Source organism: Leptodactylus fuscus, chromosome 4 (genome assembly GCF_031893055.1).
Source record: "Leptodactylus fuscus isolate aLepFus1 chromosome 4, aLepFus1.hap2, whole genome shotgun sequence".
NCBI classification, from domain to species: domain Eukaryota; kingdom Metazoa; phylum Chordata; class Amphibia; order Anura; family Leptodactylidae; genus Leptodactylus; species Leptodactylus fuscus.
The window spans coordinates 174,407,530-174,426,250 of record NC_134268.1 but is presented as its reverse complement, the minus strand read 5'-3'; the positions used below and the strand labels follow the sequence as shown (position 1 = coordinate 174,426,250).

Genomic DNA, 18,721 nt, shown 5'->3' with positions numbered 1-18,721 from the left:
TTATGTGGGGTGCTAATGTTTATCCGAAAACAATCAGTTAGTAAGCTAAAGGCCAGTCTCATCCAGTTAAGTCATGCACTGCTGAAAATAGTGTTATAGCCATTAAGAGATATTCTCACTTTATGGCACTTCACTCGGATATGCTATGACTTTATGATCGGAGATTGTCCAACCTTTGCTGATGTGTAAAACAAAGGTACAGCCGTGTATCTGCTCCTGGCCAGGGACTTAACTTTTTTTTTTTTTTTTTATGGGGTGGATACATACTGGAGTAACCCCAGCAGGTAACAGGCCCAATACTTACCAATCCTCGATCCTTCTCACGGCCGCCTGCACTTCCTGCTTCTGTGGATGCGGCTCTTATCAGGAACGAAGATCAGTAACTGAGGCCGCAGGCCCACGAACCCCACAAACACCACTATCATTTTACTCCACGGTCTTTTCAGACCCTACAGTATAATGATAGTTTGACCAGGGGAGGTGAGAAAAAAAAAAAAAAAAACACTTACTTACACCTCCTGTGTTCTGGCAGAATTCAGGCCCATTTGGTGATGTTACAGATGTCATGTGACCAGGCCAACGTCGTCATGCCTCGTGACACCGGCCTGGGTCAAGTGACGTCTGGACCAACATTGAAAGAGATCTGCGTTGAATGCGCCGGAGCCTGGGAGAGGTAACTATGTTTTTTATGTTTGTCCTCCCCTGGGTCATCGATTATTATACTCCTGGAGTCTGAAAAGTCCTCAGAGTATAATAATTGGTCATGAGTGGTCTACAATGTGGCATAACACTGTGTGAAGGGGCCACTATGTGGCATGATAATGTGTGCAGGGGCCACTATGGGGCATAATAGGGTGTGCAGGAATGCGGTTTGTGGAGGGGGGGGCAGGTGCTTGTGGAGCTCCATGTCAAATGTTCACTTTGGGGCCCCATCATTCCTAGTTACGCCACTGCTCCTGGCTACCTGCTATACAGAGAGCGGAGTCTGTTTGTGCAAGAGGATCGATAGGGATCTAGGCCATTGGACCGCAGTTGATGAAAAAGTAAGGGAGGGAGTAGTAGTTGCGTTATGTTTCCGGAAACGGGGAAACGGATCGTCACTGAATAACCAGCAAATGGGTAAATATACATTTTTGAGTAATTATGTTATTTAGAAAGTAGGAGCATGGTTAGATTAGTGTAGGGATTTCGATTTATCCCTGACAACCCATTTAATGGCTATGGATTTAGAATTCAATGTCCTAAAAAGCTTTTAGGTGTAATGTGTAGGTGTCCCTATACGTACGCTTGTTCTTTTACAAAGTGTCGGCCAGGTGTCGTCACCGGCTATGGTTTTTAGATGCTGTTTTTAAGAACAGGTGATCTTTTTTTCCAATCCACACCTTTTTTGCCTTCAAAAATTGTTTCTGCAAAACGTGAATGTGTGAACACACCCATGTTGTTTTGCTTTATTCTGTAGGTTCCAGGTGTCATTACTTTATGGAAAGGTCCATTGCACTTTATACACACAATGAATAGATACTGAAGAAAGATTACAGGGGACCTTCCTGTCATTTACGACACAGGGTAATAGATTTAACACATGCACACACCCAATACGTGGTAACATAGAAAGATACAAACTGTTCATTTCTTTCTAAGCCATGGCGATGAAAAACCCAGAGAGACCTCCCCTGTGAGCTTGTAAACCCAGTAGTTTTCTTCTCTGCGGGACCCTCTTTGATCCTCAGTAGAACTGCTAAGGAACCATGCTGCTCATCTAAACAGGGTCACACCACACTGCTGGGCAGTAAATCTGCACAGCGGCAAAGAGTCACCGCATAAAATGATGTTACAGCCATGTAAAATGTCTAGGCATGTATTTTGTTAACACTTTTCTTGCTGCAAGTTGTTGTGTGAAATGCACCTCCAGGCTACAGTTTCTGATTTGCTAAATTTCACAAGATCAGTTTTTGCAAGTTTTATCTTGTAACTTTTTATGCTGGTGCATTACCTGAGAACAGAATATGACATAAGGATACGAAAATCAGACCTGCACCCTGGCTCCATTCGGGGTTTCCATTCCCAAATCCGCTTAAAAATTGCGCAGAGAAAGGTCTTGCAATTAGAACTTTTTTTTCTCCTCATTTTTCTACCTTTTTCGGGCAGAAACCTGGCAGACCTCTATTATAGTCTATGGATTAGGTTTCCCCACGAACGGAAACCCGAACGCAGGTGTGAAACTAGTGCCAAGAGGAATAACTGTGCCATGCACCACCCCCTCATGCCCTTATACTAGGTACCAGTTTTGGATTGTTCCTGTAAAAGGTTTTATCCAGTTTCTAATATCCTTTTGATAAGTCATAAATATTAGATCTGTGAGGGTCTGACTGCCAGATCCCTGCAGATCTGCTGCCCTTGCCTATAACGTCTATGGGGCGTTCCTCAATACCAATACAATGGCGGTTTATAGAAGCTTTTGGTATTTCTGTGATACCCTGGGACCGAAGTATGAAAATGAGCGATCAATGTGGCTCCTGGAACGTCAACAATACCAGGACCCGCATTGTCCCTGAACAGCTGATCAGCCGGACCCTCGCAGATCTAATATTGCTTGCCAATTTGCTGAAATTGTGTAAATCAGCATAAAGCAGGTGGTACTATTCCATATTGGTTGACTTACATAGCACCATATGCTGGCTAAACATATTAAAGCAATACTTCCAGGGGATAGTACTGCCTCATTATAGTCCTATACAGACTCTGCATCAATAATGCTACCACATATCAGTAGTATACAGGCCCCTATGGAAATATACTGAGGCAGCATTCAGATTCCAGAATATGCAGTGTATGCTAGAGTCCTTAGGCTTTAGGAGATGTCCCATCCCCGGTTATAACCCGTTCCTGAGCTAGTAAGTACACAGAACCATATCTGTAAGGGCTCGGTGACGGGGCATTTCTTACTTTGTACATAGTCTGTGATAGTCTCATTCAGCCACATGTCTAGGTCATTTTTTTGACTTGCAGCTGGACCCCATTTAAGGATTTTGTTTGAACACGTGCCGCACATTACATGCAGGCTGCATATCTGATCTGGAAACATTTGCCGAGACACAAAACACGGAAAAGGAAGTGAGAAGGCCAGCAGCTGAATACTTCATGCGGCTCATTAAAATATTTCTCTGTCTGCTAGATTTTAAGCATGTGGCCACACATTGTCGTACGTGATAAGAAATACGTATTGGACTGCAAGGGATGGATAGAGGATTTTAGAAAAAAAAAAACTAACAAAACAAAGTAAATCCTTTTCCATATTCAGCGTATAGCCTGCAAACAATAGCATTAGTTAAAATTGTCCTGTGCTGCCCAAGAAAAGGAACTCACCAAGTGTATGGAGTAGATCAATGTACTATGTCTGTAGGTATGTCGATGTGCATGTGTAACATTCAGGGGATATGGATTAGGCTGATACACATGTCTGTGGCTTTCATGGGCCAGTTTCAGGCTGTAAAAATGGTCCGCAAAATATGTTACATGTCCTATTCCTGTCCATGTTTGTGGACGGAGTTTGCCCACACAAGGGTATAGGATCAAGTTTTTTGTCCGTGATTTGCATATACAGTAATTTACTGATGGAGCATGGATGTAAAATGTAATGTAAATACAGATCCATTTGAAGGACAGTAAAACCACTACAGTTCTTTGTAGCTTTAGGGTATGTTCACACTGACCAGTATGACGCATCAGTATTTCTAAGCCAAAACTAGAAGTTGGTCCAAAACACAGAGGAGGTACCAATCTTTCCATGATACTTTTTTTATTCTGTACATTCAATTTCTGGTTCAGGGATAAAAATATTGATGCAAGATACTAATCAAAAGAGGACGGCCATGAACTGATACCCTATGGTTTGTTATAGAAACTGCTATCTGATTGGAATTCGCCAAATATACATGCAAATGCAACAGAAACAAATCCCTTCACCTGAATATACACTTACTTTGTTCCTTAAGGGCCTGTGCACACGGAGTTAACACGAGCACATTTTAGTACAATACACGTGTATAGAATACACGTGTAAAAGTAACACTCCTGTTGGCTTCAATGACATTTTTTATACGTGTAAAAAACGCATCAAAATACGTGCCAAAAAAGACGCGTATTATGACACGTTTTGTACATGTGTAAAAAATTTCATTGAAGTTAATGGGAGTGTTACTTTTACACGTGTATTCTATACACGTGTATTACGCTAAAATGCGCTCCTGTTAACTCTGTGTGCACGGGCCCTAGGACACCCTCGGCATCCTTCACAATGGTTTGTTTTTGTGAGTTTGTAAACTCAAATTAAAATGAGAACACCTAGTGGATCACAAAAGAAAGTCACTAAGGCTGAGTTCACATCTGCGTTGGTGTCTCCGCACCTATTCTGTTTTTGGGATCTGTCAAGACCTCCTTCATAAATGACTGACAGCCTTTTCATGAAAAAGCTAGAGATTGAATATCTTTGAATATCTTTAACAAACTATGTATGCAATTAATTATGCAATATAGATAATTATAGAATAATAATAAAAAATGATCATTTTAGGCTATGTTCACACTACTGTTATTAAAGTCTGTTGCTACCATGTGTTCTAGGAGGACAGAAATGAACATTAACTGTAGCAGAGAAACATCCCTCTCCTAATGCGTCTGTTCCCATTGACTCTGATGAAAGCCACATGACGGACACTTTCTTCCATCGTGTTTGTTTACGTTTGTAACAGAAGAAAGTCCTACAAGCATGACTGTTTCTTCCATTAAAAAAGTAAAAAACTTGACAGAAGAAAGCTTCCATCATGTTTTTTACATTGGAGTGAATGCAGATGGACACCTAACTGAGGGGTCTCCATTTGCATCTGTAATTTAATATTTATTAATGGCCATTGTTCTACTGACATTAAACAACAGTAGTGTGAACCTAGCCTTAACTTGAAATCAGAGCCATTAACTTTTTTCTAACTCCATTCAAAATTGGTCCCAATTTTGGCTCCACAGTCCTGTGGGCTACAAGAAGCCAGATACCCTCCTGTGTAGCCTTTCCCACTCTCTAGAAAATTACAAAAATTATGCACACAAACGGGTTTACACAAGAATGTGGAACTTTTCACAGCAGAAAGTTAGTGTACTTGGTATTGCAACGTTTTTTTTTTTTTTTTTTTTTTATAACAGAAAACTGGTAAAGGGTTTTTTCTTAAATTCCACCCCATGTTTTCTCTAAAATATGACAGATTTTCAGAAAGAAACATACATGTAGTTATTATATGCAGGAGGAGTCTGGTGCTTCTAGGAGTCTGCAGCTATTAGAACAGATATTGACAGCCTGTAGGATAGGTTTGGTTATCCATATCAGATTGGTTGGGGGTCCAACAACCAACTCTCCCACTGATAAGCTGTTTGAAGTGACCACATGAAATAAAGTATCAATTTCATGAGCATTAATATGGCCGACTAGAAGACTGCACCTGCTACTGCGCGTAATAAACCTCCAGTCCTAAGTTTTTCCATCTAACTAACAGGAGTTGTGCATAAGAGGCTTTGGGCATCCAACAGGTGCCGAAGCTGGATAGACAGAGCAGGTGAAAAAAAAGTAACCTAAAACATCTGTACCCTCTAATAAATACTTAAAATATAGGTGACAGGCAGAGTGCTGCAGCCCAGCTATATAAGCCCCAGGTTTCTGCCACATGTGTGATCTAGGGCAGATCTGGAGTAGGCCTCGGCCCTGGTGTAAGTCCTTGGCTCATTACTGGGCCAGAAAAGGTTGCAGCTCTTGCATTACAATGCAGATCCATGAGGTGAAGTGTATGGTTCTGTCCTGTAACCCTGAGTCCGGTGAGACAATATTGCACCTGTTTTGTTTTTGTGGCTGGAAGTAAGCCACATGTATAGTTAGGTTATCAGTTCTGTTTAGTTAGATGCTCAGACGAGCAGGTTTCTATTTTGCTTTTGTCTGAAGTTAAGGCTGTATTTGGTATTGCTCATTTTATGCCTGAAGTGAAGGTTTATTTATTTTCCTGTTTTTTGTTTTTTTTTCTAAATAAACCAGTTTGCTGCATATTTTCTGTCCCTGTCTTGACTGTTTGGGTCCGCACCACTGCTTCTATCCAGCTACCTTCCCCACAATACTTACTGTTTAAATTGTTCCCCGAATTTTTGCCGTTGGCCTTGAGTGGTCCTGTGTATTCACTAGCCTCTGATTCATTCATAATATGCTATCATGTCATCCTGGAGTGGCTGCTGGATGTTGCCACTATGGTCAAAGCATCACAGTAGTCTACAGGCATTGTATAGGTTATTCATCTATTATTATATCACTGTGAGTCTATCAGATATTAATAGGGATGAGTGGAAAATATGAGAGCAATTTATATTGTCATTTATTTAAAAATTATTTTGAGAAAAAGCTCAAACCTCTTTTTTTAATAAGAATATTATGTGAAGCTGCCAGTAACTCGATTTCTAAGATACTGTAGACAGATAGAGATAGGATATGATTCAGGAATATGTCAGTATTTCCATTATGTAGCATCGCTTGCAGATCTATAACCAGCACAGCAGGGGCTTGTGGAGAAAGTAACAAATTCAGGATTGGATTTCCTACTTGTATAGTCACACCATTCACGTGTCACTATGGCCATTCTCATGTGCTCTGTCTCCCTCTTGAACGGTAACAAATCCGCCTGGCCTCTTTTTTACTCTTTACAGATTTTCTTTTTCCAATCTGCCTTCAGTCTTTCTAATTCTCAAAATCTTCTCATTTTCTTAATGAATTTCAGATTAGACAAAAGCGGATGACTATAAAAAGGAAGACGAGAAAACAGGAGATTAAATAAATGATGCATGGAAAAACTCCAGTTGTCTCACGTGCATCTATTGTATCTCTTTTCAGCCATGGAATTCCACGAGAATCTCAACTCCATCGGGGCAAAGGAAGGTTTAAAGGAGAGGAAGATGCTTAAGGCCATTGAGAGCTTTACTTGGAACATAACCATATTGAAGGTAGATATAAGCTGTGTTTCAGCTCCATTATTTTATTTCTGCTCACAATGTTCCCTGCACATTTCATCACAGACTTACCATATGGCTCGTAACTGTTCATCATTGGGCAGATTACTCCTGTGTTCTCTTCCTTCCCAGAGAGATTTGGCCATAATGCAATGAAAAACCTGCCAGCAGTCTCCTGAGTTCGACCGCAAAACTTCACTTGTATGGAGCTGAGAAAAGGACATACTGTATTACATTGTTAGATCCTTCTTTGCAGTATATAAATTATACTGTAGATTTTAGGACTGTAATGTTCTTTTAGGTTCATTTGCAAAAATATCCACTTAAAGCCAATAGAAGCCTAAAAGAGATGGGACTCTAGTCGACTTCCCTCTTGAAAATAGTGGTGTGAAGCCATTGGATGGTAAAGAGAGCTATAGCCTCATCTTTCTATCAGCTCAGTGTCACATAGAACAATTCTATAATAGGGCCTGTTCTATTTTATGCAGTGATCCTCGCTTCAGTTAATAAGGACCTATGACAGTTGCACTAAGGACATCTCTGATTAATAAATTCCAGTATCTTGGCCCACAGGGAAGTAGACCCCTGACCCAGGAAGGCAAGTGGGCCCCTAGTCACCCAACCCCTTCAAGAATGTGGCATGGCACAGTACTCTCGCTACACTGCATATAGATACATTCACTTAGGTGCTGCCTATTTTCTCATATAATAAACCTGGTAGAATATTTAACAAACTACCCGGTTTATTATACAGTATATAGATGAATTGAATGGCTGAGAAGATATCTAGGCAGAGCAGCAGGGCAACCACTATCGTCCCTCCTGACCCTGTCTCCTTATTATCACTGTGTGGCCCCCATTACCATTCTCCATATTCTTTTATTAATACAAAAATAAAAAAATTAGATTCAAATTTGGGAGATTAAAATCAACATTTTGACTTAAAATTTATACCAATAGAAGCCATTGGCATTAGGGTATCTCGTTGCCATGAATGGGGAGCACTTGGACTAAAAAAAAAGTGTTTAAATGTAGGTTGGACATGTCAAAGCAACAGGAATTCCGGGACACATGGTTTCCCAATAGAACTTTGGGGGCAGACACAGATTTTCTTATTGTATCTGATCTTCAGGTGGATTCCACTTGAGTACTTCCATTGAAATGATTAGGAGGCAGGAAATTATTGCCTCGCTGGCACAAAATTAGCAAATTCTGTGAAGGATTCCATTCCAGGTAAAGTAGAAAAATTCAGATTCAGAATTCCTGAAGATTAATTTTTTTAGCTCCTACAAATTCCCCTCTGTGAATCCTAAGCTACTCATTTGTATGTCCACATGATGTAAGCAAAACTGTGATTTCTTAAACCAGGCTTCCTTCTTAAATTGTGCAACGTCTTGTTTTGATACGTATCCATTGTAGGCACTCTTGGTCGTGGACAGAGGTGAGCATGAGAACTTAAACTAATTTGTGGCAAGACAGATCCCTACATGGCAATCTGTGATGTGTGTTCTGATACCGTTCTATCATAGCTAGGGTTGAGCGATCGTGTTCGGAAAAGATCGGATTCCGATCGGCGATCGAGAAAATTTCACGATCGCTATCGGAATTCCGAACACGATCTTTTTATGTGGGATCGAGATCGGTGATTTTTCCCATAATGCATTGCTTAGCCTTCACACTGAGTATACGATGTATATTCAGTGTGAAGGCTCTGCTGCAGTTCCATAGGAATGAATGGAAGCAGCCGACACACAGCCTTAACCCCCTGCGCGCCGGCTGCCTTCAGTCATTCGAATGGAAGGCTAAACTAAATCTCTAGCAGCTACGTACCTCTAGAGATGGCTGCTCCGGTGTCCTCCTTCTTGCCTCGCTGCCCCGCCTCCCAGGTTAGTGCTTAAAGCGCTAGGTAGGCGGGGCTTGTGGCTTCGGGGGGGGGGGGGGGGAGACGTGACATCTCCCCTCCCAGTACCCGCCCACACTCTCCTAACCCGCCCACACTCTCCTAACCTGGCAGGGAGGGGGCAGCAAAGAGAGAAGAGCAGCGTGGAGCAGCAGCGAGGCGAAGAATGAAGGCACGGGGCACAGGACCAGCCATCTCTGGAGGTAAGTGGACACCAGGGGGTAGGATTGCTTTTAAAATCCGATCTCTGATTAAAAAAAAAAAAAAAAATTCCGTTGACTTGCATTGGGATCGGAATTGGGATCGAGATCGGGTTCGAATGAAAAATCGGAAATCAGATTTTAAAATCGATCCTGAAAAGTCAAGATCGGCTCAACCCTAGTCATAGCATTAACATTCTCAGCTACAGCATCTCTTATTTTGGCATTAGACAAGACGGCCTAGCCTTCGCTCCCCACATAGATCACTGAGGCAAGGGCGACCATTCACCCTAGCACCAATGTAGTAGTTGTTCTACCTTGTTCTACCATGCCCTTTAGGGAATGTTCTGACATAGTTTAGCCTAGCAAGTTCAGTCTAGCCATTGCAAATCGGCCTCTGTATAAGTCATTCAGATCCTTACACTTACACACTCTTCCGGCTTTAAATACATCAAGAACTGAAGTGCTATACATCAAGTGCTATAGCAATGAGATGATCTGTGTTCTAGACTGCTCTCAGTAGCACCATGCCTCTTCATTCCTTCACTGTCACTTACCGTACATCACATACAGTATACATTTGTGACTTCTGCATAATGTATTATGTAGGTGAAGGAGGTCAGAGCTTTTGCAGTTTACATGCCTGTGAAACTGACTTGCTGTTCATTGCAAGATCTAATCACTCTCTTCTGCATCTTGGCAATACATCTGAATTTGTTTCATTGTGGTTGAACAGTGACCTTTATCTGATCTCATTTGTTTGCTGATAACAACAAAAATTCAGTGCATATCTGCCCTGCAGCAGTCACATCATCCCCGTACTGTTAGCTTGAGCATTTAAAGGCAGTATCAGCCATGACGGCAGAGATAAATACATAGCAAATTCAGAACATACTGATGTGTGCGCTGATATCATGTCCCACATTGTGCATTGACTGGATTCACGTGTTCACTAATATTTCTTAATATTTTGTGTACATATATTGTGTCCACCTCTGCTCCCCTTAGTATATTTGTTCTTTGACTGAATGACCTAATGATCATGCAGGGCGGGGGGGTTCTTGTTTCCTTTTTGGTCTACAAATCTGACTGTTGTTGCATTTGCAGTAAGTGTGAAAAACATTTTGTTAATAATAAGGGTTAATTCGGGTTAAAGATTGTGCTAAAATATTTGCATTTGTCAAAGCAGGACTTCATGGACACAAGTCATGTTGTTAACCCTTTGTTTGATTTAACAATATTACATATAGTGCTCTAGGAAATATAAAAAAACCAAAAAACTTGAAAGTCTTCAGTAGTTACTTTTTTTAATTATTTTTATAAATGGCTAACTCATAATGATGACAGATTATAACGTTTCGAAGCTCCCGACTTCTTCTTCAGATATAACTAAACAATTTCTGAAGGCTGCATATTTATGTACAACTGGACACTAGGAATAGAATTTTAGGAGTGGGGGGGGGGGAGAGGCTTATTGGTATATACACGTAAACAATTCCACAGTTCTCAGGTTCTTATCTTTATGGCTGTCTAAGTTCAGTGATTTCTGTAGGATGACATGAACCCATATGAAATATTCATTCCATTCTCCTGAGTGTTAAATAAGGTCATGCACTTGTACTCATAAATCTGACTCTGTTTCCTTGATTTAAAATTCCCTATTAAAATCAAAATTTTCATGTCATTGGTGATATTATGATCTTCATAGCAGAAGTGTTTTGACATAGGAAGGTCCAGTCTTTGTTCTCTAATCGTATGGCGATGTGCGTTCATTCTCATTTTGAGCTTCTGACCCGTCTCTCCAACATACAGATTTTCATTGGAACATTTGGTGCATATTATTAAATACACTAGATTAGGTGTGTTACAGGTGACCGTACCTGGGATTTTATATTCCCTGTTAGAGTTTGGTATCTGTATCCTGTCAGTGGTCAGTATGTGAAGGCATGCTTTGCATCTTTTCTCAAATGAGTTCTCAACTCTGCTACATCTGCAAATAAAATAGAGATGAATGGCCCTGGACGTATCATAGGAGAGGATTGAATGTGACTGGGTTTAGAGGCGTTCTACACAAGTGAAGTGGTGGGTGCTAGTGTTGAGGAAGGGAGAGTTGGTAGGAAGAGATGAAGTTTGATTATTTGCACGCACCCATAGGAATGAATGGAAGCGTCCATTCATTCCTATGGGTGCATGCTATTCTCGCTAATCTCTTATTTTATTGGGATGGAAATGGTTAATGTTCGCCATTTCCCAGTAGTGTCCAGACCAGTGATCACCTTACCAGTTCACTCTATCATGGTGGTTGGGTAAGGTTCTTCTGCTCTCTTCTTTTATGTTGCAGTGTGAATTTGTTCTTTAGAGGCAGTTATGTCGGAACTTTAGAGCTCATCCAAGCCATGGCATCCTCTCCGGAAGTGTTGAATTCTTGTTCCCGTGGACACCATCCAGGGGCCAGGTGTGGAGGTCATGAGGAGGAGCAGTACCATATACAGATTTGTCGCGCCCCCCCCCCCCTTCCCCCCTCCTTCCTTAACGGTCTGTGTCTTAGCAGTGAGGGGAGTTCCATCTCTTCTCTATTATTTAGTATTGCTGCTCAGGGCCCAAAAAATAAAATAAAAAGCATTACTCACCTCTTCACATTCCCCCATTTCCAGTGGCAGCAGGTCCAGTCTTCTGCACATAGACTTCTTGTGCTACGTGGCCGCTGCAGTCCTCCGCGGTCAACCTCTTCATACAGCAGTTTTATGCCATTCCTGAAGAGGTCACCGCTGAGGCCTGTGATTGGCTGCAGCAGTCACTCAAAAATCGGGATGTCACTGGTGACCTGCATACAGAAGGCCACAGCTGCCAGCGATGGAAGTGGAGGCCCAGGGAAAAGTCAGTATTTATTTATTTTTATTTTTTTAATGTTTATCAGCAGCAATATTAAATAATAATAAAAAAAAAATTGTAGCAACCTTTTAACTGTTTAATATATATTTATATAGGGAAGAGACCGATGTGGCCATTATAATCCACAGTCACGCAACGATTGGTGTGAATCTATTTATAACGAATGGCTGAGCTCTTAAGATTTGTAGGCCAAAGAGTCATCCTTGGTCATATTGTATGTAATCTATAGTTAATAAAGCAGGCTACCAGTACAAATGGTATAAGGTGTAAAGAACACAGGAGTCCTTCATTAAATAAGCATTGCCATTTCTACATCCCCTGTAGAGTGAAACGCCAATGACTTGCCCTGTAAGGCCTTCTTTATGTCTGTAGTACATTAAAGCATGTCTATGCCTGTAGTTTAATTGGAGCTTTAGAAACCTGATGGTTGACATTAAAGCAATGAGCAGATCATACAAGAGGTCTCCCATGTGCAGGATGACATGATAAGTAGGCGGTGGTCAGGGGGGCTCATCATGTACTTTGCATATATACATCTCACACTGTCAGCACAAATACAGTAATTACTCATTATAGTCAAATCCACATTATCACTATATCATATGCAGGATTTGTGCGAATATGAAAGAAGAATATTGTAAAAAAAAATCCTATTTATCATGAATAAATACAAGGTAAGGTTTATTATTGATATTCACCTCCCACACTCCAAAGACATACTGATAAGGAATTTAGCTTGTGAGCCCATATGGAACAATGTTGACTATATGTCTGTAAAGCGCTGCGGGATATGATAGTGCTATATAAGTAAGCAAAATAAATAAATATAATAGAAGATTTACACTTTTTTGTTCACCATATATTGAAGGCCTGCCTACATACATCACTTAAGTGTAAGGCTCTGTACATATCTTCATTGCGGGCTCCATGCAGATTTCATCATAATGCTATTTGATGGATAACCCAGCAGAAGATGGTGCCATTGGGCATCATTGGTGTATTGTGTGATGGATCTGGCAAACCATTGTGGCCTCTGTTGTAAAGGCATGCTGCATTGCAGATGGGAACAGAGCCTTTGGGATTGCTGCATCCAATAATTTTCTCTATATATGTGTATAATATGATGGAGTACTAGGGACAAAGAAGAAAAGCAAAGTGAACTGTGGTTTGGCAAAGTTTCCGCAATAGAGCGGTGATTTAGTAGAAGATGCTTTGGAGAGTGACTTACTGCACGAAAGCTCAAGATTTGGCCCCATGTAAAATACAGATTCTATAAAATAAAAAAAAAATGTGTTGGCGCTTGTGGTCTTTGAAGTCCTGTTTTATTTCTTGTCATGCTTCGAAAAAACACGATTAACCAAAAAATGTAATTTCTTAGGTGTCGTTTCCATTTTTTTCACATGTTATTGAGTTGCATGTTCTGTCAGGTGTGAAAATTGCTAGGGCTTAGGAAATGTGAATTTCCAGAACATGTGACTGTTCATTGATGATCCTACCGTCTCATATTCTGCTATTCCCAGATGCATGATCAGCCTCGATCTGTCTACAGCATATTGATTTGTTGGAAACTTGCACTGAATTGACATTATGTCAGGTCTGCTATGGCACAGGGAGCTTTATGTGATATCGGCGCTAATAGAACATGTCGCAGTGTGGAGCTTATACGGTAGTTTATTCTTGCGCTGGTGACGTTATTGCTAGCACATAAACATATATTGTATAATAACCTATTGCTTATTACTTTATATACAATGAATGATGCAGCCGCTCACCAGGTATATTATTCACATTATACAGCTTCTAAACAGGTCTATGGCTGGTTATGTGATTGCCAGATTGACCTGCCGTGTCACACAGCAGCCGGATGTCACCTTTTCTAGGAAAGTCTATGAGATCCTGTACGTTACGCTCCTCAGTTCCATATCCACACTTGCAACCAAACCCCTAAACCAGGGGGATTTACATCCCCCCTCACCGGACTGACACTGTATTTAATGGTCTCCCATCTCCAAACACTTCAGTGTGTCTTCTATTCTTGGCTCCTCTGTCTCTTACTGTCAGAACCAGCGGCAACATAGTGTAGGAGACATGGTAGTTGGGAGGAGAGCCTGTTTTTTACCCTTACGAAGCCTATTCTGGGCTTTTTTAAAAAATAAAAAAAAAAAGTTTGAAGACCCCTTTAACATTAGACCTTGCTTGCAGAGGAAGGAGTTAATTTTCTATCCCTGATTTTGTTGAATAGACTGCATGACAACAGTAGTCCTTTGAGAGCTTAAGGCTAAGGATGATATTAAACACTACAGTTCTTTGTCCTCATTAGTTTCGGGAGTAGATCGCAGTTAGAGATGGGAGACAAATTGTTTCTTATATATCGATATTTGTTGTTTAACAATATGCGTGACTCTAGCTATATTTTTAATTTATAACCTTTCTAAAAACTGCATTTCGTAACCAGTTCGGGCCAGTTTCAATCCTTGTCTTTCCATCACTCAATATTGCTTTGCCAATAAAAAAAAAAAATATATCGCTGTACATGTTAGAAGAAAAAAAAAAAGCAAATATGCTAAAAAAATTTATTTTAAGAAAATCACTTCTTCAGAAGAGGTAAGGTAAATCCTTCAGACAAAATCTTCAGAAAACTTGCTGGATATATTTTGCAGAGAACAGTATTCTGCAGCTTGCTATGTAGTGTAATACATGCAACCTACTGAAGACCAAGCAAAATTTATAATTAAACTCAATTAGAATTTTCTTTTTTCTCACAAAATACTTGCAATTCCCGTAGCCTCCTCTAGCACAGAAATATTTACTGGGCCCATTTCTGATGGATCCGGCACTGGCCAGATCTACAGCAAACATAAAATTACATGCATTTGTCATTATGAAACCACATTGATAGTATTGGTACTCTAGCCTTTCTATTTATGAGGAATCTGGTGTGTCAGATGTTGTTGAGAATGTGAAAAACTAAAGACCTAAGATAGAAATTGCAAAGAGTTCCTTGTATAGAGAGACAATCGTGTATCTCCATACAAGGAATTGCTCAGTGTGATGACGTTTAAAGGGATATTCCAATTTTGAGAAAGAGGGTCATCCATCTTTTGCTTTGCAGATTCAGCTTGTGGAGAGGTGGCTGGCCATTTGTTGATCTCTACATTCACTTCTATGGGAGTTCTGTGAATAGCTAAAATGCTTTCCATAGTAGTGAATGGCAAGAACTGTGCTCACCATTTCTCCATCTATTGTGGTCACAAGATTGGGGAGAAGGCACTCCTGTTCTCGAGATACATGAGACATTTATTGCATGTTCCGTGGATATGCCACAGATATTCGAGATGGGAATACTCCTCTTCCTCCTATTTCAAAAAGGACACCATCTATTCCAAGAATATATCTATAAGATGTAGGGTATGACAAACCAAGCTTGGTCTACTATTGTCTTGCAGCTCTCCCCAAGGGTTCAATGGTTGAGTTCATTATTGTGCATTATAAAAATAAGTGTTTTCCACCTTGTCATAGAACTTGTCATCTTGAAGAACTGTAGATGCCAACCGATAACCATGTATTTTTTGTTATAGGGACAAGCCGATCTTCTCAAATATGCCAAAACAGAAACCTTAGAAAACCTAAAACAGATTCATTATGCTGCTGTATCATGTGGACTCAACAAGGCGACTGCTGGAGGTTCAGAGGTGTCCAAGCCAAGAAGAAGCCTTGAGGCCATTCCAGAGAAAGCAGGAGATGAAACGGGGGATTGAAAGTAAATGATGGACCTCCTTTCTTGGAATTTCAAACTCTACGACCAATGTAGCCGCACAAGGTGTTTGCTTTGCACTTACAGGAGAAAACACAGATTCTATTTTTTTTTTCGTTCTGAAGCACAACTGGAGATTGACCAGTCGGTTATCTGTGAAAGTACAGTAAATGTGTCTGATAAATGAAGGATATTGACAAGCAGGTTGCAAATGTTATTGCTGGCCAAAAGCGTGGAAGAAGATGGATTTTATTAGAGTAGAATTGCGTAGTGAGGTGCATACTGCTTACAGAAGCATAGCAGTGTTTTTTTAATTTAGATTTTAATAGTTTTATTTAAATAAAAGAAAAATCCTCACATTTCATAAACCGTGTGCTTATTGTAACATATAGAGTTCTCAAAGGACTGAAATGTGTTGCACTGAAGAGTGAATCTACAGACATGGCTAGTTGTTTGTTGTGTTCTGTTTGAGCCATATTGTATATAAATGAAATAAAAACCAGAAAATGCAATAAAACAATGGGCGCTAGATGTTTGTGCATCATACGTGGCAAACTTAAAGACGTGCAATCCACTTTAACCTTATAGCATAGATCTTATTGCCACACAGTTTTAGAATTGTTAATATCTAATGTAAAAGTGACCAAATTGAAGACTTATTGTAAATATATGGACCTTTTTTATTTTGTGATGTGTTCACATTAAACAAAGATTTATTATCTCAATGGTTTCGCATTTTTGCAGATGTTACGATTTTTTTTGTTGTTGTTTTGATGCAATAGGTGGGTTGGTGGAATGTTGTTTTACATGTTCTTCTAAATTTATTTTACTCATTTAGAGAAATAAGTTCTGGAATCTGACATTCTCCTCCCCCCCCCCCCCCCCAAAGGCTGGACTTTATAGAAAAAAAAAAACACAATTTTTAATAGTCACATCTCATACACAATAAATGGCAAAAGCCCAACAGTGCGTTATTTTAATTTACACCGTGATTGTCTGGTTTAGTTTCTGTACCTTGTGTCTGTTCTTTGACCTCAAGAGAAATAACTCTTATGTAAAGGGAGCCTGTCATCACTGTTGTGCTCAAGATTGCCAAACTTTTTTTTTTCCTATGGAAAACTTAACCGAAAGTTACAAGTCGCCAACATTTTCAAAGGCACATTAAAATACCATAATAAATCCTAAAGATTATAGAAAATGTCTATTGTGAATTATCCTGCAAATTTCTCCCTTTGCATTCAAAAAGGTGAATTCTGCTGTAAAATTAAAAAAACTGCAGGAAGAACCAACATGTTAAAAATGTCAATTTTCATGTGGAAATTTTGCTGAGATCATTAAGTTTTCACCCACTATGATGAATTTTATGCTTTTTTTTTTTTTTCTTAACCTTCAAATCTGGACTGACAATCCACAGATTTGTACCATGTGTGGATCTAACCTACAAGTCATCCAACCATTCAGAATACGGATTAGAGCTCGTTCAAATCTGCGCCCGGTCTCCGTTCTGCAGGTTTCTGTTTCCTGCACAAAACAGAGGCAGGAGACTGAAATCTGCAGGACTCTTTCATACCCATTCATTTGAATGGGTTTGAAAGATGTCCGGCCGTGAGCACCGGTGAGCGTTGTATGGTCTCCGCCGCGAAACTGGTTTTTTAAAATCGGACACAAAGTCGGACATGCAGTACTCTGTGTCCGGTTTTAAAAATACAGTTTCGCGGCGGAGAGCATAAAACGCTCACTGCCACTCACGGCCGGACCCACTCTGACAGCTTTCCATCTTCTGCATGCAGAAGACGGAAAGCTGAGAACGGAGACCCGATGGCTAGTGTGAACCTAGCGTTAACTGTGAACTGTCAAGTGATAATAACTTGCACAAGCTTCATAAAATGTAATTGGGACAACTTTTTTTTTTTTTTTTAGAATATAGTGCCCTTTATGGATTGCCCAAAAGTGTACTTACAGTTGATCACCCTGGTAATGCTGCCCTGCCTCTGCTGATTGACAGTTTTCTTCCTATGAGAGAAAGCTGTCAATCAGCTACTGGAAGGCTCATGGACTCCTAGAACACAGTACCCACTGGATGCCACAACTAATAAACTGTACGTTCCTCCAGAATCCTTTTATAGGTTAAGGTCCCACTTTGCATCCCACATCAAAAAAGCACTTTGAGAAAAACCGCAGTGACAACACATCAGGGTCTTTCCTGCAGCACTTTGCACAGACAGTTTGTAGAGGTTTCCTCTGTGGATTTTCTCTTTCAATTATACCTATAGGCAAACTGCGGGTCCTTCCATAGGTATAATTGACATGATGTCTTAGACTAGACATAGGTAAACTTAGACTAAACAGATTAGTAACATGCCAAATTTATTTTCCATCATCAGTCACTGTGATAAATCTGGTGCATATTAAAACTCCAAACAATAACAATATCGTATATCACTTTCATTTCAATAATACATACATATGAAGTAAACTAGAATCTGCAACAAAAAAGCCACGTTTCCACAATGTGGGGCCTCAGCCTAAAGTTACACTGGATCTATGAAGCTGCATTAGTCACAGGCATATATCTGGTACCGTTAAAGAGAACCTGAGGATTTGGAACACTAAACCCTCCGCAGTTTCTTATAGACCAGAACTTTATTGTCCCAAATCATCTTGTGGTAAACATATCTGTGCCAGCTCCATAGAAAAAAAAAAATGAATCTGTATAGTTTCCTAGAGAGGAGTCTGGTGAGCTTCAGTACACCCCTGGCTTCGCCGGTGCAAGGAGTATGGCAGTGGGGTAAGTATAAAGCTTTTTTTAATCTTATTGCAGGTGCCGGATCTCTTTATAACAGAATGATCTGGGACACTAAACCCCCCCACCCTCCCCCGATCCAGAAGAACCTCTGAATGGTTCAGCGTGCCAAATTGCCCTGACAGTTTCCTTTTAAAAAC

General features: G+C 40.3%; 1 protein-coding gene across 1 annotated transcript in view; it reads left to right on the top strand.

Moving 5' to 3' along the window:
- The window catches only part of PLCL2 (phospholipase C like 2), a 136,435-nt gene extending 120,158 nt beyond the window's left edge, over positions 1-16,277 (top strand). Inside the window, exons 6-7 of the mRNA XM_075271410.1 lie at positions 6,917-7,026; positions 15,603-16,277. Coding sequence (XP_075127511.1) covers positions 6,917-7,026; positions 15,603-15,782 — 290 coding nt within the window. The 3' untranslated portion in view covers positions 15,783-16,277. The remainder of the gene's footprint in view (positions 1-6,916; positions 7,027-15,602) is intronic.
- The last annotated feature ends 2,444 nt before the right edge of the window (positions 16,278-18,721 follow it).